We start from the raw sequence: 26,487 nt of genomic DNA, 5'->3' as shown, positions 1-26,487 counted from the left end.
AGTAAGAAAAAGCAAGGGGAAAACCAAGGCTTCTATAATCATGTCAGGCTAACAGCAAAACAGCCAACAAAGGGGCAAATTCTAAATGAATTTCAGCAAAAGTGCAGAACACCATTTCAAACACAGTGAACATCCAGGTGTTGCCATATAGCTCTCTCAACATATTTTTTCTAATTCAAATTCTTCTGAAAAATTCCACCGGAATCTAAATTATAACCCATTATTATTGAAGTGCACCTGAGGGTTATAATTCAGTAGACAGTATAATAGATGGTATAGTATTTTTGTTTCATTCAAAAGAACTAAGAAAGTTTTAATATTGCAAAATCCGCACAAGTTAGAAAATAGCTGTTTATACATTAGGCTTTTATCCCACCAGTACCATTTTGCTTCGAGAGCTATGAGGTTTTGGAAGTGAAGCCTACCTTTGCAGTGTGTCACACGGCGCTTCCCTTGTGATTACAGAGACAGAGACAGAAGGGCTAGATAAAGATGTGTTTGAATACAATAAACTCACTAAATACCTGCTCTACCGGCTGTCCAGTCGTATTCTGCTGGAGGCTAACCTGGTGCTTGACAAAACACTGAGCCATACTCCAAGCCATAAGCTGGATAATTACAGTTGAAACCCTCTTTCTCCAGCTAGGGGCTCTGTTTAGTTCTTCTATCATTAAAACACTAGCTTAAGCTCCATTATGCAACTCTACACTTAAAGTAAGTAAAATACCAAGTATAACTTTCTTAGAAAAAAAAAATCATTAATTTCAGTAGGAGTTTTGTCCAACTGAGAAGGGTAAAAATAGCATCACATCTGTTTAATTACTGATCTTTTATCTACACAGAAAGTGTCAGAAGAAAAGTCATTCCAAATACCTTTGCTTATGTGGTGCCAGGGAAGGAGAAATGTTACACAAGAAAAGTATATTCTGTGCGAATCAGAAATTTTCTTTTTCTAAGCCAACAGTTTTCATGAAAGGGACAGGAACTGTGATTGTAGTGCCACAAAATACTTCAGCGCTTACTTAGTTTTATATATTATTGAGTTCAAAGTCAATTACACTAAACCATGATGTACAGCTTAAGAGCTTTGTTGGATGCTGATCAATCAGCTCAGTAAACAAAAGATTTTCTAGTTTTTCAGCTTAATGGATGATTACTGTTACAGAACTATACACAAAAAGAATATGACACATCTTACAAATCAACAGGTTTTTTCCCTTCCTTACTTCCAAACAAAAATAACTATGTATACTATTCCACTTTGTATTCTTACTGAGATTGTTCCAAAGTTTGTAACTGTCTAATGACAAGGACAAATTCTGCTTTCACTTATACCTACTATTTCACTTTCAAAAATTTTTCAAAGGGATAATACATAAGTAGGAAAAAATTAAAGTGATTTTCAAATTAAAGATAGACTTCCAAAACTGTACTAACAAAACACCTTCTTTATTTGTAATTTGACAAATATTACAAGGCATTGGGACAGACGTAGCATTCTTTAACAGCAGTCGAGGGCTCCCTTTTATGACTAAATTAACATGACAGCATCATAGCTGGGACTTGGCATATGCTTTAATTAACAAAACCTTAACACTGCTTTGAAAGGGAAGACATATTTGGGGTAAGAAGACACGGCCTTTTTCTTCTTTGCCTTCTTACAAAGAATCCTAACTGTAAAATAAACCTATTAGGTCATTAAGATTCCCAACACCAGTTCCTAGGCATCCACAGAAAAAGAAAAAAAAGAAAAAGAAAAAAAAAACCACCTATTATGTTATCACAGTTGTTATCTGCTTAAAAATTTTAAAAGTTCCTACCTGCACTGAACATTGGTTCCTTGGGTTTGCTGTGAAAATAACAAAGAAATTTCTGTTTTAAAAAGCATACACATACAGTCTGCAGATCTAAAGGTATCAATATAACATAAAATTAAAAATATGACATAAAACATATATTTTTCTGTGTGTACATATAAATAAAAATACTTTTTCAATTCAATTATTTACAAGGTTAATCCCCAGGAAGACACAATTAAAACCAGCATACATTTTGGCTCCTTGATAGCCGTTGTTAAAAGTTTTACATTCAATTCTCCTTACATTCTCAAAACTATAGATTTTCCTCTAGCAACTACCAGATCCTCTTGTCTTGCAGAGTTAGGCCAGTTACAGGAAGACATAGAAACTGGTTATCAGTTGCTGCATCAGTTTTGGTTTCCAGACAGTGAGAACTTGTTACTCCAAAGCAGTTTACAACCATAACAAAAAGCCAGGAACATAGCCTTAACTACAAAATCTCTCAGCATATGTGGAGCAAGGGGAGCTACTGTATCAGCGCATGTGTGGGTGCTCACTTACTTCATGGCTTTTTCTCTCTGGATTTAAGGAGCAAACCAAAGTTTGAATCCTGCTTTTCCAAAGAGTTTACATAAAATGTGGAACTGCCCAATTGTTTCTTGGTGTATGACAGTACTTGGTAAAACCCAGAAAGCACATATCCATCATCATTAGCATGTCTTCTCTTTCTCACTGCACTGCTGCCTGGAAGACAACCTGAAATCGGTTTGTCTTTTTGTCTTGAGAAAATATTTGGCAAAACTTGAGGGGAAAATACATGAAGTGTGTAGAGAAGGAAGAGACAGAAAAGCTGAGGAGCTCTCTGGATAGTACTACCCTGGCCAGAAAGAAGCAATCTTTCTTGAGAAATGCCAGTCATTTGTTTTCTTTGTCCTTTGCCCCTGTATAATTAGGCTTGAGGGTGTTGTTTCTGGTGAAGCACGGAAGGGACACAAAGCTATATTATGCAGTTTATTTTTCCTCCCAGTTCCATTTTCTTTCTATCCAGCAAAATTTTTGAAATATCAGATTACTGTTGTATGTTTCTTAGGGTGATCCCAAAAGGATCCTATCGTTTTGATGGAGAAATGCTGAAGCATGAAGCATCCCTAGTGTTGTGATGCCATTGCCACATCCATTCCTAGACTTGCACTGGGCAGGTAAAGAGAAACCAAAAAAAGAAATGAAACTGGGTTGAATTTTTGCACACTATTTTTTCTAAGCATGAAAGATTTTGTCTACAATAGAAGTTAGAGCAAATAATTTTATTTTTCCTTTTGCCTTGATTTGACACATAGTAAGAATAATACGTTTACTTAATGATTAAAAAAAAAACAAAAACAAAAAAAGGATTCAACTGATCCTACCCATTAATTTAGCCAGTTTTCATAATATCAGCCTTGGTATTAATCATGCATCCAAATTCATGCTTCAAGCCGGCATACACAGCCATTCTCACCTATATAAATAGCATGATGTGTTGCCATTGTTAACACTAAGATTATGATTTTATTTTATGAATTATGATATTTTTAGAAAATCAAAACTTTATGGGATGGAGCACTAGACAGACATGCTGCCATATTAGAGACAAGAGTGTCTAGTTCTGAACAGACCATGCTGATTTATTCAAGCTAATCAAGCTAATGTGAAAGGCTGATTCATGACAGTAATAAAGCAAATCATGTGTATTTTCTAATTATACAAACCCTAACCACACACAGCTCAGAGCTCTGACTACCCTTTTTCTTTTTCGTGAACTTGAGCCACTTCCTACTTACCTAACCCTTAGGAAGGCTCACTCCTGGCTCAGAGCCAACACACACACACACCCACACACACACACATAGTAGCATGGGACATTATGGTCATCTCCTTACTCCTTGTGCTTAAAGCTTCTTAAAATAGACTTCTATAGCATTATGGGTTTGTGTAACAGCCTGTAACTATATACTTTGAAAAACAGTAATTTCACAATTGCCTTTTTAGATTCCTGGCATGCATTCTGCTTTAAGCTTCATCTACAGACCAGAAACAGAGTATCTCAAGTTGGAAGGGACCCATAAGGATCAATAACACAAATAATAAGGCTGTGAGTAGACGGTGAAGTAAAACCCTCTTCCTCACTCTTTCACACATACAGTGAGGAGGACAGCCTTAGCCCCCAGCATACAGAACCATGCTGATTCTTCTCCTAGTCCCAAGACTCTTGCTTTATATTTTGCATGGTGGCCCAGCTTCCCCGGGAAGTGTGAGGCCAGTCTTCAGCCTGCCTCTACCACAGGATAAGGACACTCTTCCAGGAGGTGAGAGCTGTGGTGCTGAACACGCTCAGGCTGCATGCGACAGAAATCAGGGAAAACTCTCTAACCATACAACTGCTCTCATGGTGACGCCAACATCGCTAGCTCTAGCTAAGGCAATCTGACATGCAGTCCCAGTTAGTTCCTTGGGATACCTGCACATTATCTAAGCATTGCATCACTCGTGTGCTGGACCTCCTCCCTGAGCCCAAAGTGATTTGTGATCAATGCTGTTGCTCAACCCTTTTTGGCCTAAAAAGTGCAGAATGACATAACCATTGGGTTTCTGTTAGAACAGTATGAAAAAATTAAAAATGCACCTCAGCTACCATGATCGACTTTAGAGCAGAAACAAAACAATCTTGCAGATAACCATTAGTTATGTTGTAACGTTTTTATTTCTCAGCTATTTTGGAATCCATTTTTCAAGTGCACAGTACCTCTACGTAGCTGCTAGAAGTCATATCTTTCCTTAATGACCTACGAGTTTTCTCACTTTTGCTCTTCCTAGTCTCTTCCCCCATCCTGCTGGGGGAGAGGGAGCCAGCGGCAGTGTGGTGCTTAGCTGCCAGCTGGGGTCAACGCACCACAACCAAGAACTTGAACAAGTACATGTCATGAACTTGAAGACAAGGGAAACCACTATGATAATGGAAAAGCTATGTTTAATAATTACAAACTTTTCCAGGCAACTTAAGGTTCTCACATTGTTTATGGTTTGGAAATAAGGCAAATAAACTTCATGTAAATTTGAAAACCTGTTTTATGTGAAAAGTTTTTAAATATATTTTTGTCCAACTGTTGGAGCTTTTTAAAATAAAAAGTTCTTAATGATTGCTGAACTAGAGAAACTGATTTCACTAAAGAAACTAATTTCATTATTAGGGCAGTAGGCAGAGAAAGTAGATAGATATTTAAATAACATTACCTTTCACTGTTCTTTTTACCACTGGATGAACTGCTGGTGGATCCAGTGCGGTTGCGGCTCCCTTTGGAATCTCCATAGCTTTCCCTCCGACCGCCTGGGGACACACGCTCAGCTGAACTGGTTCTCTTAACGGTGCTAATAAAAAAAGAAGCAAGTTTTACAGTGGCACTTGTAAAAGCACGTATCTCTACGGCAAATATTTTTAAGAAACATATCAAGTAGAATGCTGACACTGAAAATAATGATAACTTTGGTTTTAATCATAACTTGATTTATTAAAGAGCCTATATAAGAGTTTTGCTGAGTATCTGGTGCAACAGAGACAAACATACTGCTTTTTCCTGAATCATAAAATAGAAGATGGGCTAAACCACTATGTTAGAGTAAGTTGCAATATCTATTTTCTGGGTCACATTGCAAGTCTCTGACTACCACTCCACACTTCTGGACTTTTGGAATCTCTTAATAAGAAGTGAAAGATTTAAAGACAAAGCATATTACCTGACACCTCCAGCCAGACTACAAAGAATAGCAAAAGTAAGTCAAAATTTGAGCACCAGCAAGCTAACTTTGTGTCTTCATTCAGTATCAATTATTCTGTGGTTCAAAGCTAGTTTTAACATACTCCAAAGTGCAATTAATGGTGAGCTAGCCTCTTAGCTTGTCAAAAACTTATGCTTCCTACTTATGTGTATGAATAGATCAGATTCCCCAGATCCTCTGACAAGGGGTTTCTCAAAGGCTCAAAGTTTGCCTTACTCTCTCACTGTTCATCCATCCTTCCTGCCAAGACAGCTCTCAGGGAGCTCTTGTATGACTCTACGGCACCCCTTAGACACCCAGCTCTCTGATGGAAAAACATGAGCCAAAACACAAAGCAGTATTACTTACTAAGTTAAGAGAAGCCCACTCAGGGTTTACACCTAGTAGACGACAAATTATTGTGCTTATTCATTAGTCCAAAGCACTTCTCCCTAAAGCAGTGCTTCTGAGCAGGAGAGGGAGCAGCTAAGGGTGAGGCCCCAAGCTGGGCGATGCTTTTCACTTTGCTGCACTCCCTGTGCGGCAGAGAGGTGCAGGCAGCATCACCTGGACCGAGGCGGGGATCGCCCCCACGGCAGCAGCTGGACACGACTCAGTGTCAGGGTCCCATTCCCCCCACCCCAGCCCTGTGCTGTTTTCTCCCCTCCAAAGAGCAGAATGGAAATGTCCCCTTTACCCATAACATCCCCATAACTAAATGGCCACCTTCAGCAGCTCACCCAGAAAGCCATGGACACCAATTATCACTTTCAAGCTCACACCCCTCTACCCAAATCCCAACCACAAGCTCTCTCCCTCTGTGAAAACTTCAGTTCTTTCTGTTCTTGCTCCTTCAAAGCCCAGTCTCATCCCAGTCGTCTCTTTTTCTAGCCCCAGCCAGCTCCTCCTTGACCTCTGTACACCCCCAGGGATGCTCTGCTTACCATAAGGCTCATCTCAAGCATCCTTGAGGACTATTCCAAACCTCTCCATCAGCTCCTAACAATCACCCCTACCCTGTGATCTCAGTCAGCTCCTCAGGCTCTGTCCCAAATTGTGTGTGGTGTAAGAGTGAGAAGCATTGGCTCTTCAGAACTAAAGGAAATGAGATAGACTGTCTGGTCAAAAAATATTCAGCTTATCAACTGTATACCACCATTGATACACTTAAAAAAATATATCTATCTCTCTAGATAGATAGATAGATAGATATGTCTCCTGCTCCCTCATGTCTTTTTACCAGCGAAGAGGGGAATGTTTTAACACCTCAGCTGAGGCTCAGTTACAGAAATGATGGGAACAACTGAACCAGAGCCCTTCTGTAAAGCAACTGCTCTTCCAAAAGGAAGCAAGCCCCCATCCAGGGGGAGCTCCGCAGAGCAGATGCATGTTAAGATGCATCTCAAGTAGCTTGACAAAAAACTTTCTAGAACATGCAATGGTAGAACAGATGTTCAGTGCTGTGTTTTTGTATTAAAAGCAAGCACAATTCAAATGATTGAGCTGAAATTAAAAAATAAAAAAGTATTGTTTCTGTGGAGAGAGTGATGTGAGAAAGCAAGCCGAATGCAATGTTACACACAGGCACAGAACAAAATACATTCATAGGAGAAGGGAAAAGGCAGCAACAAGAATTTAATTCTGTCTACATTTCAGAAGTGTCTCCTACGCTAGCCTAAAATTACCCAAGTCATCTCAATGTCAAATGCATGAAAAAACCTCCTCTGGTAAATCAAATAATATACTGTTAACATTGAACTGTTCGCCCTGCATCTCATAACAACATCCAATTTAATACTACTCCAGTTAAAAAAATAAAGCCTTGATACTGAAAATGTTTACTCCACATAAAATATCTTTATTAGCATGAGTCCTTCCACTGCTTTATATACAGTACTTGTAAAAATATCCTCTGTGTGATTTTGCAGGATCAAACCTTTATTTTGGCATCTTTTCCTGGTTAAGGAAAAGAAGAGGCAATATCAGCCTACACTGAAATTAAATTAAGGAAATCACCAAATAATACTAATGTTAGGAAAAAAAGTAAGTTACAGAAGCAGTTTTCAACTAATTTTAATGTTGCTTGGGGTTTTATTTTTATAGCTATCAACATTCAAAAGATGAACTGGTGGATAAAAAAAATGAATGGGTGGGACTAGAGCTTAGAAGTGTAATGCTATCTTCGTTCTGAATAATGAAGTCTCATACTAGTATAAAAACTACTTTTACCACAGGCACAAGTTCTTTTAAACTCTTGGCTTATGTCCATTACTGCTTAAACTAATTAGCAGTGCTATCTTCTGACAAATTTTATTTTAAACTTTCAACAACAACAACAAAAAAGCCCAGTGAGAAGTATTAGCAGGTGGTTGGAAAAGAGGATTATAACTCCGTTACATTAACTCAATTTTGGCATATACATTTTGGTAGCTATAGTGTTAGACACCAGCGATTATATCCATGGCTACAGTAGATACACTGTCACCCGGGGAGGAATTTAAAACGATAGAAAATATTCATTTAACTTACAGGTTTGTAAGAGTATAACTGGATTCCAGAATTTAGCTTCCACATCAGACATATGAAATGAGAGCATTTTCAATTATTTAAAAAGATAACATTTGCTAACACAATTTTTAACTTAAGACAGCAATGTGGCCTAATCAGACACCCCTATAACAAAAATTATGTTAGCATGAGATAATGCAGACACCGTAACTGAAATTATTATTATCCAAGTTTTGCAATGCATTTTATCAATGACAAGAAAGTTTTAAACATGTACATCTGAAAATGTTAAAAATGGGAATGATAATTAGTTCTACCATGTTAAGGCTTGTACTAAACCAGACACTTTCTATGCGTTGAACCAAAACGGAAAGGAAAAACAACTGAGCTTCAACACTACAAAGCTATTAAGGATCCCTCACCTTAGAGCAGGCTTTTTCAGTTTGCATGCATTGAGAAGGTTCACAGACCTGCTTAATCCAGATTGAGAGGTGCGTAAACAAAGCAGAATAAAAAGTGAATGCAACAATAAAATGTGGAAACAAGACATTTAAAACAAACTTACATTAAAAGACATAATTGCATGCTTTCAAGATATGAAGTCACGTGCAAGAGTAAACAACACAGCGCTTATTGACTCAGTTAGATATTTGATCATTTCAAACCATACATTTAAGAACACCAATGTATCTTTGAATGACAAAATCTCAGCAATGCTCCAATACACTGACCATTTTTAAAGCGACTCAACAAAAAAAAAAGAAAATTAAAGAGGCTATCTGAAGAAACAAGACAGATGATCCAGCTAGAAGACAAAGACTATTAAAAAAGCAACATTAAAGACAAGAAAATAAATCCTCATATATACATACATATACCACTGCACAGCACAAATGTTTAAGATGGTTGTATTACTGAATTCTGGTGAACAAATGTGGCCAAAATTAAAAAATATTTAATTACCAAAATTTGGGGGGGAAAAGATAAAAGCTTTTCAATAAAATAAATTTTAAAATAGTGCATAATGTCTTAGACAGTAACTGATGATATTAATAATATTTTGAATCTTGTCTAGCACTCTTTCTGACCCTCATTTAAATCAATTTGAATAAGTTCAAGAATAACATATGACTTGAATTTCATTATGCCTTTGAGCAAAATGCACTAATAACTTTAATTGTTAGAGATATAGTGAAGTGGCATAATAGTTTTGCCACTCGAAGTTTAATGGAGAGGGATTTCTTTTTTAATTTGTATTCGGTTTATTTTAAAACATTTTCTTTGAGAGTCAAGCGTTAAATAGAAGACTTAATTGAAGGTTCGATACAGAGTTTGTGTGTGTGCCAGTTACAAACCACTGCTGCCCCCAGAACAGAACGCAGAACATTAATTCCAGGCGACTGAACAATTTCCTAGGGGCCATGTGTTTAGACTTTAGAAGAACAGGAATTTATCATATTAAAGTATTTTATTCTCCCTACAAACAAAGCTCTTTATGTTTTCTTTGTTCCAGCTTCTTCCTTTTGATCTCCATTGTCAGAGTTTTGCACCATTGTAATACTTTGCAATCTGCTGGGGGAGAAAGAATGACTGATTGTCTCCTTTTGAAAAGCAAAGTATGTGCTAGCCTGCAGCCTGCAGCAGCATCCCTACTGGGAAAGGTACTGTCTGTATTCTCCTCCCTTACATTTTTTTTTTTTTTCTTTTTCCCCCTCAACTCGTGGAAACAAAGCTATCCTCGATGAGTCACAAAACCCTAGATTTTAATAGGGAACACAAGACATTACTACTGTGTGCTGGCCAAATTCCAAAGACAAATTTAGTGTTAAGCAGCAAACTTCAAGCCACATTACATCTGAAAGGAAGAGTGAAGGGGGAAGGGAAAGTTCTGCTCACGATACACTAAAAACTCATCTTATTTTGAATGAAAATTTCAAATAACTATTCTATCTACAAAGTTCAGAACAAAAATATGGGAGAATTCAAAAAACTGGCAACTGGTACTTGAAATAGCTTCTACACTTCTACAGTATAAAAATAGTAAATATATTAATTTTAAAAATCAAATCCTCTGAGAACAGGCTTTTTGCAAAGACAACTTTGAAGCACTTTGCAAAGACAGGCAACTCTTCATTATCTGTGTCAGGTGATTATCCAGCCCATCGCAAAACCACTTCAGCTCCACATTAGCCAGCTTGCACCTGGGAAGCCACCCAGCTGTGTTCACGTGGCACCCCATCACCCGAGCACGGCAGTGCCTGGTGGTGCTGGACCAGAATTTTCGGTCCCAGCATCACCAGCATCATCAGGCTTTCTATCTTGTGCTCTATTACCACTGTGTACTTTAATAATCCAATTGACCTATGTTTTGTATTTGTGCTTTTGTTCTATTCAGGTTATTTCATTCCTTCCTTGACTTGGATAACTGGGTGTTGACTGAGATCTGAACGCTAAAGGGGGGTTTGGTGCCCTCAATTCTAATTGAAGTCAGAGACAGTTGAGTTACTCAACGCTTTGCAAGATCTGGATCTAATTATCACATTAGGCCCTATAACAACCTACTGATATCCAGAGATACACAATTTACATTCGGAAAGCCAATATGCATAGAGGTTAAATGATTTACATAAAGTCATTGAGAGAATATGTGGCAGGACTCAAATAAAAGCCTGATAGTTCCACCCTTTCAGCCTCCAGCCTTTTTTATTACCTCCAATTTTATATTCCTGCCAGAAGAAGTCATTTCCATTTCAAATATTAAATGGGAAATCAGAAAATGTAGTGAACTCTGAACCACATCTCCTTGGTAATCCAGCAAGGCAGATAAGCTGTATACCAACCTGTGGGTTCAAAGGAGTTAACCAACATATTTAAATACAGCTATTGTATGAAATGAGATTGTGTCTGCAGACATATCAATAAGTACATCTGTTTCTAAGCAGTGGAATGTATGGATGCACACTTGGTCCCCACGGAGATTATTTGCATGTATTTATATAAATATGCATGACATACTGTTTCAAGGGACAGACTGATGTAATTTCAATTGGGTATCATACGCTTCCTAACCTAAATTGTGAAAGTAGCAGAGAATGGAGGAATCATAAATTAGTTATTTGTTATCCACCTTTTCATAACTGTGTTCAGTAAAACACTTGGGAGGGACTTGATTAACCTGGATGTTTCTCTCCTTTGAATATAAGGTCATAGGCAAGAAAACAATTGAACATTGTATCTTTCTAGTATAGTAATCCTAGCAGATATTTGTAATTCACAATGGCAGACCAAAGGTTTAAAAGACTCAGAAGAAATAATTTCCCCACACACACACCTTTTTCCTTTTACTTTCACTGTTCAAATTTTACTTTTTCACATTTTGAAAAAATTCACATTTTTCAGTTCTGCACCTATATTGTACAGGAAAAAACATTAAAAGTATCCAAGCAGAAATTAACACTTAATTCTGTTTAGAGCTACTATGCCAAATTACCATATTTTTGATTAAAGAATAGCTACACTACAAAGTAGTAGCAGTTTTAGAATCAGTTTATATGTAAAAGCACTATAAAACCATGACAAAAGCCAGCACTAAAAAATTTATTAAAAATTACACACCATCTGTAAACTGTTCAACACTGAGTGAAGCTTAACACAAATAAACACGTCCTACCCCTTAAAAAAAAGAAAGCTGTTTGATCTTGCTGCTGTATTTCCATTACTGTTTTATGCATAAATATATACAGTTCCTGAATGTAAAAGGCTCCGTTATAAATATAAAGTATGAATGAGTTCATATTAATGAGTTCATAATGAATTCAGCTACTTGACTATTTGCAAGTAAGGTACTTGGAACACTTAATACATCATCCTCAAATACTGAATATTTGGAGCATGATTTACTGTAAAACCATGAAATCTCAGCAGTTATTTTAAGGTTCATTACCAAAAGCTACTAAAAGTAGAGACTAATTTACCAAAAAAAGGTCTGTACAGCAATTCATTGGTGAGGTCCTTATCATTCCACACTCTTCATGTTGAAGTATATTTATAGGCAAGGCATAGAAATATATTTTAATATAATTTAATTTAAAAATAAAATTTGCATATTAAATAAAATCAATACAGAATTTTAAAGCGTTTGAAGGGAATAGGAATTCCACAGCACCTTGACTTAAAACTTCTTCTTTGAGGACATGGAATAACCCTGCTCTCCTAAGCATTCTTGATAAGTGTCCATCTATTTCAGGAAAACTGCCCATGTGTATTTTTTCTTTTCCAAAACTGAATATACATTTAAAGCACCTTCAGTCTAGCCTCTTCAGCAAAGAGAAGGGATAAAGCATAATAAAAGGACATTAAATCCTTATCCTGTGGAAGGCTTTCTCATACAGGAATCAAGACAGTCCAAAAATGCTCCCTAAGGATGCTCCCTAAGGACTTTCCCACTGGCACTCAGGGTAGCCAGGCTGCAGATGGGTCAGGTGGAAGGGCTGCACTGTGCCACTTATCTACAGGGATCCTGAGCTAGGATAACACTACAGGCTGCAGGCAATACCTGCAGGACCATCTGAATTACACAAAGGACTCCCAGAACAGGGAAAGCGCAAGTATGATCCTGATCTGTGTTCCACCCACCCTACTCTGGGGCAGAAAGTCCTACGCTGAACCACAGAGATCGAGTGTAGAGACTCAGGAATCACACCCTCTGTACCCAGGTGAGGTGTGCCAATGCTTGCGCTCTCTCATGTGTTTTACAATTACTACTTGAAACTTTACTACTGAGAATGAAATGATGGGAAAAATATAATTTGTAAAGAACAAAATTTCTTTAAAAGTTTAGCACATACAAAATAGTACACCTTTTTAAACACTAACAGATTTTCTTTTTTAAAAGGCAGGTTTTTTCCCCATTTTCAAAATTCTGATAACATAATTCTGATAATGGAATAGTTTATACAGTATTTGCCTTCCTCCTCTTATCTAAAGGGCTGATTCAGGCCAACCTGCCAAAACCTACAGCTGGAGCAAGCCCCAGTTCATAGAAGCTCATAGGAGTTCATTTGTGTGACACAAACAAATATGTTATTTTCCAATTTTAAATGTGGACAGCATAGCTTCTCTCTTCTCTACAATAACAAAACCTGGAGTTTCCTGGATAATCACTCCCCTCCAACACAGAAACAAAGAGAGGCATATCCTTAGTCACCATCTGCCCTTTAAGGAAAAATTCTCTTTACAAAAGAGACCTCAGATCTTTGCAGGTTAACTCTCTCATCTCCACAACTTGCCCTCCTCAGAGTTGACAGCATCATCACTACAAAAAGCTGAGGATGACACACAACAGAAGAAATGGAAAAACAACAACAACAAAAAAAACCAACCAAAAAGCCAAACCCCACACTACTATCTTTTACAGGCAAACCATTCAGTGAACTAGCAATGCCATAGCTGTCACATGTAACTTGAACTTGCTGCACCTGATCCACTGCATTCCTTATAACCTAGCTGTATAAAACACCGTAGCCCACTTAAAAACACCACACACACACAAAGCAAATTGAGACAAAACAGTAGCTTTTAAAAGGACTTAAATACATGCTGATGGTAAGATATCTACAGATGGATGTTTCCATTTGCATAAATATGGGCTAGGCATAGAATTTTCCTCCTCCCCGAGATGCTCCTAACATTGCACATGCAGTTTCTATGATAATTTTTAGTGAGATAAACCCACCAAAGGTAACATACTGATCTGTAATGATAGCAGTTTCTCTGCAGACTATGTATTTTCTACCACCTACTAAAAGAACCCTTGCACTCCTTTCCATATCATGCAACAGCACAGTAGAAATGCTTTATTCTCTGTATGCTAGACCGTAGTAGCAAGAAAATAAGACAGACTAGTAGACCAAGCATTGCACATTCTTTCATTGTTCACAGTAATAACCTTAATTCTAATTAGACCAAATAAGTTTAAAGCCTCTTAGAATGAAATCCATCTCTCGTTTTCTTTCTGAACTAAATATTTAGACCACTGCTTTGCAAGTAAGAAAGACTACACATCTAGAAGCTTAAAAGAGGAGATACACTATTTTCTCAATTTAATGATTAAGTTTCTGGTAGATGTGTACCTTTTTGCTGCTGGTGATACAGTTTCCTTTCTGGTTCCTGATGGGGAAGGTAAAGAGCCACTTGGTTTCTTTGGTAACACAGTTCCATTATTAACAGTAGTCCTTAAAGGCAGGGTTTGTACCAGCGGTCTTGCTGTAAAACAAGCAGAAGGTGAAATAATTGGTTTAATTTTCTTCTTTTTTCCTCTTCAAGCAAACAACATTAGCATACTTAAAAATACCTGTGTAGTAGCCCATTTTTGTTTCAATATTGCCATATTGTCCATAGATGAGGGCTTTAACAAGGAGGAATTTTTTTATTACTATTTATAATCATATCAAGCAAGTCATCTGCACATGGCTTAAGCACACAATTCTATGACCTGTTTCATCTGTAAAACACTGTTCTAGCTCAAGGAGCTTACTGGTAAGTGCAAAGGCAGCCATTGCCACCAAAACCAATCCTGCTTTCTTAAAAGAGCCTCAGTCTCTTGCCCACCTGGATAGTATTTTCAGAAGAGTGCTAGAAATGAAGGCGGGTTGCCATCCCAGAAACTCCTGCTCTTTATCCCTCAGTGTTCTTGCAGGTTTTCCAAAAGCAAAAGATCTGTTAAGTAATCCTCACCCCTCAAAAAATCTTTTCTTTTAAAGAATGTGGACTTATGTTTGACAAAAAGGAATTTTACCCTTTAGTCAGAAAAAGCAATCGATCGGCAAAACGGTGGACTTAATGAGCTGACATTATCTACCTTTGTTCTTCTGATTGAATGTTGGCTCAAAAACTTATATACATCATACCTGTAATTAATATTAGAATAATGGAAAATTCCCAATCAAGTACATTAGAAATTAGTCGCAACAACTGTGGTTAAAATTGCAAGCAATGAGTACAAACATGAAAACTACAGTGGACCATACCCTGAAAAGCCAGACACAAACACAACTAGTGCTCTCCCTAGAGCAGGGAAAAAAGCTGTGTACATCACTTGAAGTTTGACAGAACGTTGTATCACAAACTGGTTGTGTAAAGCTGACGAAAGTCCCTGGGTTCAGAGAAATAACACCCATGAGAAGGCAGCAGTCACAAGTCACTTATGGAACACAAGATAAAATTTCACTGAACTTGGAGAGCATAGCAGAGAAAAAACCTATGAAGTGTTCTTCGAAAAAAGACTGCTGCGGATAAATAATCTAAAAAGCATAAATGAAAAAAACCTAAAAATTAACAATTGTATGCAGTCCTAGGTTATATCATGCCAGCATCTTATTGTAGTACTGACGACAAGCATTTATTGACTTGTTCACCTAAAGTTTTCATATATTGAACAACAGAAGATAAACGTGAAAGCCTGTGCCTTGAGAAGATTCGATCTACTCGATAGTCTACTCAGGAATGCAAGTTTCAAGAGACTTTGTCTTGAAACTTTGTTAAAATATATACTTGCTTGTCATGTATTCATCATTTATTGGTTCAGAGGGGAGAAATGCAGAGAACAACCCATAAGGAAATACTGAAGAAATAAAGCTTATTGGGCTTCAAAGACTGAAGGATGACATGAAAAGAAGTCAACAAAGAAAAAAAAAGAAAATCTTAAGCATGGTCACTGAGAATCGGAAAGCCTACAACTGCAGAAGACTGAGGGGGTGAGACAGTATCGGTCTTACTGAGGACAGGAAGAGCAAGGGCTCTCTGATTTTACAGGAAGCTTTAAGGCAAGGTTAAACATGACTTAAATGAATTCATGGTGCCTTCCAGCCCTGGCTTCCATGATCTATTTTAACAGACTAATGCTGTCTTTAGAGCTTTCTTTAGAGCTTATACAAAACACCTAAAAGTTACGGGACTTTGGCTTCTCATGCTTCTACTTTTTTTTTTTTTCAAATTAAGAAATTCAGATATCATGATCCTGCTTACTTCTACAGTATCCATTCTTCCAAATTAAATTCCTTCTATGGTTTCGGGGTGGATGCTTTACTGTTTGTTTCCTGACTGAGCACTGCAATGCTGTAATTAATCTGTACGTATAGAACTCTTTCTGTTGCATATTACAGAACCACAGAACCAAAGGCAGCTACAGCGGAGCAGCTGTCAGCTTGTTTCCTGACAAATTTCTGCAGCTCACATAACTTTAATGAGGCTTTGAGATCACAAATTAGAGCAACAATTAACGCTAAATAAGCAAATTCATAAAATATTTTCCTTCTTTATAGTTATATAAAAAAAATGCCTATTAAAAAGTAGCTGGAGTGAACTAGGGGGAGCCTGTTTACTCTCCTAACCATATGAAATCGAAACTAGCAGGAGCCAGGAATAAACCCTGCAACCTTTAACAGAGGTTTTGCTTCAAATCCAACGCCAATCCAGAACACACACTTCTGGAGCTGGAGATTTAAAGATCCAGCCCCATGACCAGCTAGCGTAGAAAGCAACACCACAAAATTCTTACACGGCACACAGAAAAACTATACATTATTCAATTAATGCACTAGTTACTCCAGAGCTATTTAGTTTTATTTACAAACAGCTATTTCACACCAGTGGTAACTGACATGACAGTCAAACACCCCCAAACATGCCATTGCTGTTAGAAATGAGTAACCCAAACACATTGGTATTATTGCTTTGTCAGTAGGTTTATTTTGGAAGTTCTGTTGCTTCAAGGTCTTACCTGTGGTAGCAGGACTGACATGTTTATCAGCCTCAGCAGCAGCTTTTTTAATCATACTCTGATCTATGGATTAATAGGGCTGTTAAGTTTACAAACAAACCAATAATTGCAAAAGGAAAGAACAACAAACACAAGTAAAACAAAGGCAGGAAGCCATACTGAACTCCACCAAGCAGCTGAATTAAATAAGGAAGGGGAAAAAAAACCCAACCAACCAAACAAAAACCCCAAACACCATTATGAAGGAGCTCCACAAATGGACAAGATAAGCAGCTCACTCTCCACGATGTACACTGCTTTTAAGCTGCCTAGCTCAAGTCTGGCACAAGAACACACACAAAGACTGAAAACAAGCTCAAGCTTTTTTCCCTTATAGGTTTGAACGACCAAGACATGAAACCTTTAAACCAATTTTAAATCTCAAGTACTCAGAAAGTGTTGTCTTCTGTCCCATGAAGCTTCTTGTTCCAGACTTTAAACAGTACACTGAGGATCCTGTTTTCCAAAGGCACAAACCTCCCCCCAACACACACACACGCTTTTAATCTTGATCTACTTCATCTATAGATCAAATGAAAGAAGCAGCATACAATAAGCTTGAAACCTCACAGATGAGATTTTTGTGACACTTTGGGAGCTCAAATTCCACTTTTTACAATTCTAAATGTGGAATTTGTCATTAAATGATCAATGGAAAGAAAACAGATGGAGTCCCATGCAGCCCAAGTGGCAAAACACAAGAAGCCACTGCTCCAGTTTCACCTGTGTAGACATGCAAACCCCTCTCCTAACAGTCTCCATCACGAGCCTCCATACTGCTATTCCAATACTGAAATCCAACGTAGTCTTATGCTAAGTAATTTGCATGCAATCCATTATAAAGTAGTTGTGCCTATGACAGGAAAAACCGGCCGTCATGTGAAATGTATTGTATTTGAAAAAGTGCTGGAAGAAACAAACGATCAGGATACTTCAGGTTCTGGTTTATGTTACAGAGTACGTTTAATAAGGCTGTCCATACACTAATGATACAACTGATATATAGTAAAATTAAAAGTTCTTTACACAAATCATTACAGTAGCAATTATTTCCAGAAACGAATGGGATTTAGTTGGCAATTATCAGGACTCACTTCAGTAATCTGTAATGGATAAGCAATTGGCTTTGTAGTCCTGCACTTGCATTATCACAGTAAAACTTCTTACACTGTCATTTCACACACATTAAGAAATATCCATGTCATATACATATTTTAAAAAAAAAAAAAAAACAAAACCAAAACAAAACCCACAAACCAAAAAACAGAAAACAGCCACAGAAGGCAGAAAGGTAGGCTTACAGCAGCTTTTCTTCAATGTACATTGAACTATAGCTTTAACAATCTGCCATGACCAAGAAAACATCTCCTGATTTAGAGTTCAACTCTGCCCACAGAATCCATGAAACTCTGGTCTGCATTTTGCTAAGTAAAGCCAGCAGGCAGGAGCAACTGATTTGGTTACAACTCAGTAATAATTACTAGACTTTATTTCCTCCAAGCATCAGATAATATTTATTACACAGGCAACATAAAGCCTCTTAATCCCTTGTACAACCAGATTTGGTGGAACGTGTCACAGTGGAAGCTATCTTTCTCAATCAAGCAAAGACAAAATGAGGAGAATACAACAGAAAGGGAAGAGAACAAGAAAACAAGTTCACAGACGTTTACTGCATATTCTGTCTACACCAGCATGATATACAATCAACTAATCTGGCTCTGTAATTCTGTCCCTTTCTCCTTTCCATGTCTCCAGACACAAAACATTATAACAAACATAATGTCTCAGTTCAGCAAAGTAATTAAGTAGTTCCTTACCTATTCTGTTAAATCCATGTCTGAAAGTATCTGCCATAAAGTCACAAATATATAACAGAGGTGAAAGTCCTAATTTCCAGCTGAGAAAATCATGAATTCATAATTACATATCATACTTCTGATGTGAATTTAGGTTTTAATTTGTATTAATACATATCAGGACCCCAAAAGAAACAATTCCTTAATTTAGGCAACACAGAGTCTGTGAAGGCAGCCATACTTTCTTTCCAAAGGTAGGTTGCCACCACTCTTACTTCTAAGACTACCCAAAAATACCTTGTGCATTTCTGCTAAACTGCAGACAGGCACTCTCCCAGGCTTTTGCAGCCTCACAGACTACAGTAAATCACACCAGTGGGGTTCTAATAAACCTTTACTGTTGTGAAGCGCTGGATGCTGAACTCCAGCTTTTCTGCTTTGCGTACAGACAAACCTGTTCTTGCAGAACAGGAACCAGGAGAGAGCACGCTGCAGCACAGGGGCGCAGCACAGCATCTTGCCGTGGCAAGGCCTGTCCCACCTGCCGCCTCGCTGGCTCTGCATCTGCTGCGCTGGAAGGGGGTCAGGCACCAACCGTGGCTCTACCTTCCCTTCGTACCCATGCAGCTGGCGTTGCACCATCTCCTTGGTCATGTCACCTCTGCGCTAGCTCAAAGCTGTCTTTGTCTATGCCTGCACCATCCAAAGACACTTAAGACATTTTTAATTAAATGAAAATTACATTTTACTTAATGTTTTCTATCAGAAAAAAACTTTTAGGAGTTTCACCCATAGAAGATGATACATTCCCTAAAGAGTTTATAAAATAATCTTGATCAAAACTTAGGAAGTGGTCGCCATGGTTAAATACAGAGAGTGGGTTAAGAAGCAAGAATATGGAAATATTCCACTGGTTCATGGGAATTTCAGATTTAACCACTTGGATTTTCATGTGTTCTCTTTAACAGGTCAAATTTCAAAATCGTTTTTTTCTTTAGTTTGATTTTTTGATTTTGAGCTTGAGCATTTCAAAGATCTAAAGAATAACCTGGTTTAGTACATATACACCACTCATTGAATTGCACTACCTATTTTAGATATATCTGAAATGCAAACCTTTGGTAGGTCCTTTCTTGTTCTGCATGGCCTGCTGTTCCTCTGTAATATTCAAGCGTCGAACCACATCAGCAAGGGCAGATTTGAGCAGCTGGATGTCATCTTCCTGCATCTGGACGCGTTGCTCCAGAGAGGCAATGCGATCCGTTACCTCCATACTGCTTGCAGCAGAGGCACTGTCATCTAAGTAAAACAGCAGAAAAAGATGCATTATCAACAACATATAACCATCAAGGAATACCTCATATAACTGGCTGCAGGCAAAACCAAGGTTTTTTTTAGACCTGATGACCTCTAGAGGAAGAAAGCTTTTAAGTGACCAAAAGGAAGAGATAGAAATAAAATAAATAAATAAATGAGTACTTAAGTAAGATTTGATAATGAGGCTGGCTTCAGAGCTACTTAGTGTTAATTGGGCCCCACTATCAATTATCTACGTGTCTGGGCCAGAGCGATCAACCATCACCCTTCACCGTTCTGCTCAACACAACATTCTGGTACTGGCAGTCATTCAGATATACCTTCTGGTATACCTTCAGGTATACATTCAGGTATATTTTCTCCCAGATTTTTCTCTCTCACCTATGTGCTAGAATTTATACATTAGACTTATAGAAGCAACAGATAACTTGAAAAAATGTAAGTCTATCGTCCACAGACTGAAGAATAAATATTAGCCCCATTTGCTAACTCCTAATTTATACCAGCAGCTTTATGAGAATGTTCCCTCTGACTGAAATAGAAACATGAAATAAACTCAGAATTACTCAGTAATTGTACTGTTAGCCTGCAAATTCTTAAAAGGGTCATTACTTTGCATACAATTCACCCATTATTTGGAAATAAGCCACAGAAGCTTAAAGCCTGCAACTCCCTGACGAGGACTACACATTCTTTCCATTCAAAACTAGTAATAAGAATATATTTCCTAAATGAACACTTTCATTCCACTGCAGTTCCTATCACATAGAAACATTGTAATTTCTTACAATATTAAGTCAGGAAAAAGAAAAAGAAGGGAGGACAAAAGCAATGCCAAAGATGTCAAAGGCAGTATCTATTAGGGAAAAAAAAAAAAGGTACCGTTTTTAAAGAGAATTGCAAGGTTTTATGTAACTAGGTGAATTTGAAACCTAAAAAAAAGGAGGATATTAACTTACTGGATCATTTTAAGTAATGTTAGTCAAGTGATGATTGGATTATAGCTTTTATTTGAAGACTTAGTAAGTTATACGTTAGCAAAAATGGATATTTATGCTACTATCTACAATCATAATTGACTTCTCCCTCATTCCTAACGCAAGTCCACAGCTCGTATTTCTTCTGTTAAAGCCGATCTCTCTTTGTGAAGAAGCTGGTATTTGTTTTCATTTCTTGTGTACCTAATTCTCCCCCATTCCAAACCAGACTTTTCCACTTCTTTTGTGCAAAGGCATAAAAAGAAAATTAAATGGCTTGTGCATAATAATAACTAGTGTTGAATTTTAAAAGAAAGTAAGTGTTTCAAACAGGAAAACAACAGCTTCTGAGTGTGTTTAAAAGCATGTCCAAAAATGTTAATACATACAAATTTTTAATCGGAAGGGTCTGGGAAAAAATTGCATTAAAAATTAAAAGGAAAAAAAAAAATCTATTAAACTCCAAACCACACCAATAGAAATCATTTTTTAAATCTGTTCATAAACTGTGTTTTGGCTTCCTTACCCCTCGCACCCCCAACAGCTCTCTGCAGTTACCAAAAGCTGAATTAGAAACAACTCGGAAAGAAAGACTATAACAATACTGACAGTCCATAAATAGATACAGGCTAATGTAGTTTAAATTGCTTTTTAATTCTGTTATAGGATTTTCAGAGCATATTTAAAATATCAACATTAGGATACTATTAGGCTGAAGATAGTGGTAATGTAAGTATCCACATCTGAACAAACTGAGTCAGAACTCAAGTTCCTGAAAAATGCTGAAAAAACTTTCCCTATGACAAAGCTTTCCAAACTTTGGCCTAATCAGACTTCGGCTCAGCACAGGACTCTGTCCTGCAGCTGTTACAGGTAATTAATCCCCAAACTCAGATTAGCAGCCGCGCTGGCAGCAGAATGAGCTGCCTGCAGAACTTAACCTTTCCTTGTACAAACAAAAGGCCCACGCTGCTCTAATGACTTTACACTTTAACTCAGCTGGAAATAACATGGATTAGCATACTGGACAATAGGCAACCAAATCAAAAGCTTGATTTAACCAATACAAGCCAAATTCAAACTTTGGCCATTCTGCCAAACTCAATACAGCATGGCATCTGAATGCAGTCAACAAAAAATAGCCAGTTCCCAACTTCAGGGCAGAGAAGGAAACCCAGGGAGAAACTGGTTGGTGTTAAAATGGTCTAGCCTTTGTTACACAAGAAAACATCCTCATTGCAGTATCAATTTCACTAATTTTTAAGTTTAAAGAAACAGTATTTTTGCTCAAACATAAATCTTCAAATAGTAAATCAGCAGCACTGGTTTATTCACAGTCCCATAAGAAATCACTCCCACTAAAAACTATTAAGATGTCCGTCTCTCTCTCTTCTTCCCACTTCTCCCAGCTGCTACTGCAACTCTTCCCCTCGCATCCTTGCTGACCAACAGGCACCAGCAAACCCTTCCTCTGGACGTAGCACGTCTGTGCTTTCCACCATCACCGCTCTCCCTTGTCCTTGGGAATGTCACCCTCATCCTTGTTGCAACCTACAACTAGCTTTTTTATGGTGGTTATTCTGCTGGATGCAGTTCACTTCCAAGGATGCAGAAGAGAATAAAATTCATAACGTTCAGCAAGATTGCAACTGAGGACAAGATTTCTTAGTCACATTTCACTTTGCCTCCCCTTTGCAGGCATATACAAGTAAGTTAGAAAAGAGACACAGAATATAATAAAATCGTGTTTCCTGAAGAATGCAAAGTTCATTATAAAATAAGCATAACCTGTTTGTTACGCAAGGAGAGGATGGAATGTTCTTGCTGTAGAGATCATTACATTCGAGTATGTTGAGCAATAAAGTTGCAACTTCAACGCAGCCAAATAAGCAAAGTGGTATGGTACCAGAAAAGAAAAATTCGTGATATAAGCTAACCAAACAACAACAAAAAAGTCACAACAGATGTCATCTACTCTGCCCACAAGAGCCAAAGCTGTATCGTTAGCCTAACTTGTGATCTGCCTCTGCAGTATACAGCTCATCCTCACAGCAAAGAACGTTTGCAAGGGAATTTTTAGCACACATTTGTAATGCAACTTAGACTCCAAGTAGAGCCATCTTCTTATTATTGTTCCCAAGCCAACATTAAAGTGACTACACGTTTTATAGCACCTAGTTCCACACTTTCTCATGGATAAAGCACATCCTCAAGGAACTTGCACATAGCAGGCTGAGAAGGGAGCACAGGAGGTTCAGAGGATGTGGGGTGTCAAGAGGCCACTGACTGCTGTGCCTTGGGGTGGTCCAGCCTGGGGCCACATTTTCCCTTGCAGGGTCCACACACGCACTCGCACGGCAGCTGGGTTACAAGTGTGCTTTGGTTGTACAGTTACAGTAACCGAGAGAATTCTGAGCAAAGATCCTCAAAACCTTTCAGGTGAATCCAAGGAAATACAAAGCATGCTTTTAAAAGAAATCCACATAAATAGAAATCGGCAGCAATAATACACAACTGTTACTGCACAGCTTTATAATGTAATAAGAATACCATCACATCAATACATGATACTTTTTGTGATGCTAAATTCAACATTAACAGCTCTTTAACAGTGTCAATGCGTTTAGGTTTGGTGACTTCTTTGCAATCTAGCCATCATAAAACCCACAGATGGTCACCATCCTGAAAGGCTTATGAAGGAGACTACAAATCCTAACAATTTGCCTTGAAGCATTAGATCTACTTACCAGTCAGTACCACCACTTTTCCCCCTGGACAGACAGAACAGACATCGTATCACCTACATGGGTAGCATCAGTATCATGTTAGAATTAATCACTGTATCTTTTCTCATCAATGGAAAGAAAACGGACTTTTAAAGTGAAATTTATGCAAACTGGTTTTAGAAATTTGAAGCGAATCACATTCTACAAGTGTTCATTTCTTTTAATGGATTATAATGCAAGTCTAAATCACTGTCTCAAACATGTAAATCTACACCTCATGACATAAATGCCACCTACAATGTCCAAAATTAGATAAAATGAGGAGGTATCAATTCAGATGCCTGATTTTTTCATTGTAATACATATTTGTGGTAAAGCTTGGAAAGAAGAGTCATTTGTCATTTATGCTTTGCTGAGATCCTGCAGGTTTCAAAGGGAAGGCACCAAAAAAAGGGAATGTTCTTCATGCCTCTCTTTAAATTTTCCAACCAGCTAATCCATGATCTCATAGATTGGAAAGATTTCTTGTGGCAAGCTAGAAGACAATACTGAGTCAGATGATTAATCTGCTTCCAGAGCGCCTTCCAGTTTTTCAGCAGTTTATTACTTGAACTTAGCCAAATGTGAAGAAACATCTGAAGCGAAGCCAACAACAGGACATGTATGCTGTTTACAATAATTATTTCAATATTATTTCATTGTATGTAGGCTAAAGCAAAATTACATACTTACATTATTATTCAGAAGGAAGCATATTAAAATGCATACTATTTTCTATAGATTTACCTGCTGGAAAACCTAAATATGAACTGTATATTAATGGTGTAGGCAATAATTAAAATTAAAATAGACTTGGCATTTTCCCCCCAGAAGAACTACTTCATTAAACATATTCCACCTTTGCCTTATGCAGACATTAATTTTGAGACTGTCTTGTCCAGCTCAGACCATGGCAGCTGATTAGGTAGGGGAAACATTAGGTACTGGTTCTCAAAAGACTGTTATCCTCACTTGATATCTGCCTCTGCAGTATACAGCTCATCCTCACAGCAAAGAACGTTTGCAAGGGAATTTTTAGCACACATTTGTAATGCAACTTAGACTCCAAGTAGAGCCATCTTCTTATTATTGTTCCCAAGCCAACATTAAAGTGACTACACGTTTTATAGCACCTAGTTCCACACTTTCTCATCCTCACAGCAAAGAACGTTTGCAAGGGAATTTTTAGCACACATTTGTAATGCAACTTAGACTCCAAGTAGAGCCATCTTCTTATTATTGTTCCCAAGCCAACATTAAAGTGACTACACGTTTTATAGCACCTAGTTCCACACTTTCTCATGGATAAAGCACATCCTCAAGGAACTTGCACATAGCAGGCTGAGAAGGGAGCACAGGAGGTTCAGAGGATGTGGGGTGTCAAGAGGCCACTGACTGCTGTGCCTTGGGGTGGTCCAGCCTGGGGCCACATTTTCCCTTGCAGGGTCCACACACGCACTCGCACGGCAGCTGGGTTACAAGTGTGCTTTGGTTGTACAGTTACAGTAACCGAGAGAATTCTGAGCAAAGATCCTCAAAACCTTTCAGGTGAATCCAAGGAAATACAAAGCATGCTTTTAAAAGAAATCCACATAAATAGAAATCGGCAGCAATAATACACAACTGTTACTGCACAGCTTTATAATGTAATAAGAATACCATCACATCAATACATGATACTTTTTGTGATGCTAAATTCAACATTAACAGCTCTTTAACAGTGTCAATGCGTTTAGGTTTGGTGACTTCTTTGCAATCTAGCCATCATAAAACCCACAGATGGTCACCATCCTGAAAGGCTTATGAAGGAGACTACAAATCCTAACAATTTGCCTTGAAGCATTAGATCTACTTACCAGTCAGTACCACCACTTTTCCCCCTGGACAGACAGAACAGACATCGTATCACCTACATGGGTAGCATCAGTATCATGTTAGAATTAATCACTGTATCTTTTCTCATCAATGGAAAGAAAACGGACTTTTAAAGTGAAATTTATGCAAACTGGTTTTAGAAATTTGAAGCGAATCACATTCTACAAGTGTTCATTTCTTTTAATGGATTATAATGCAAGTCTAAATCACTGTCTCAAACATGTAAATCTACACCTCATGACATAAATGCCACCTACAATGTCCAAAATTAGATAAAATGAGGAGGTATCAATTCAGATGCCTGATTTTTTCATTGTAATACATATTTGTGGTAAAGCTTGGAAAGAAGAGTCATTTGTCATTTATGCTTTGCTGAGATCCTGCAGGTTTCAAAGGGAAGGCACCAAAAAAAGGGAATGTTCTTCATGCCTCTCTTTAAATTTTCCAACCAGCTAATCCATGATCTCATAGATTGGAAAGATTTCTTGTGGCAAGCTAGAAGACAATACTGAGTCAGATGATTAATCTGCTTCCAGAGCGCCTTCCAGTTTTTCAGCAGTTTATTACTTGAACTTAGCCAAATGTGAAGAAACATCTGAAGCGAAGCCAACAACAGGACATGTATGCTGTTTACAATAATTATTTCAATATTATTTCATTGTATGTAGGCTAAAGCAAAATTACATACTTACATTATTATTCAGAAGGAAGCATATTAAAATGCATACTATTTTCTATAGATTTACCTGCTGGAAAACCTAAATATGAACTGTATATTAATGGTGTAGGCAATAATTAAAATTAAAATAGACTTGGCATTTTCCCCCCAGAAGAACT

At 37.7% G+C, this 26,487-nt stretch overlaps 1 protein-coding gene across 2 annotated transcripts in view; it reads right to left on the bottom strand.

Moving 5' to 3' along the window:
- EML1 (EMAP like 1) overlaps positions 1–26,487 on the bottom strand; it is a 131,226-nt gene that overhangs the window by 33,996 nt on the left and 70,743 nt on the right. The window contains exons 2-6 of one of the 2 annotated variants that reach the window (XM_035892419.1): positions 19,833–20,015; positions 14,231–14,363; positions 8,522–8,569; positions 5,070–5,204; positions 1,821–1,849 (exon numbers count right to left, since the gene is read on the bottom strand). In XM_035892419.1, the coding sequence (XP_035748312.1) occupies positions 1,821–1,849; positions 5,070–5,204; positions 8,522–8,569; positions 14,231–14,363; positions 19,833–20,015 (528 nt within the window). The remainder of the gene's footprint in view (positions 1–1,820; positions 1,850–5,069; positions 5,205–8,521; positions 8,570–14,230; positions 14,364–19,832; positions 20,016–26,487) is intronic. The other variant, XM_009636848.2, reaches the window with a different exon arrangement.

The sequence above is a fragment of the Egretta garzetta genome, unplaced genomic scaffold (assembly GCF_000687185.1).
Source record: "Egretta garzetta isolate BGI_Z169 unplaced genomic scaffold, ASM68718v1 scaffold374, whole genome shotgun sequence".
Lineage (NCBI taxonomy): Eukaryota > Metazoa > Chordata > Aves > Pelecaniformes > Ardeidae > Egretta > Egretta garzetta.
This window is presented reverse-complemented; position numbering and strand designations above follow the sequence as displayed.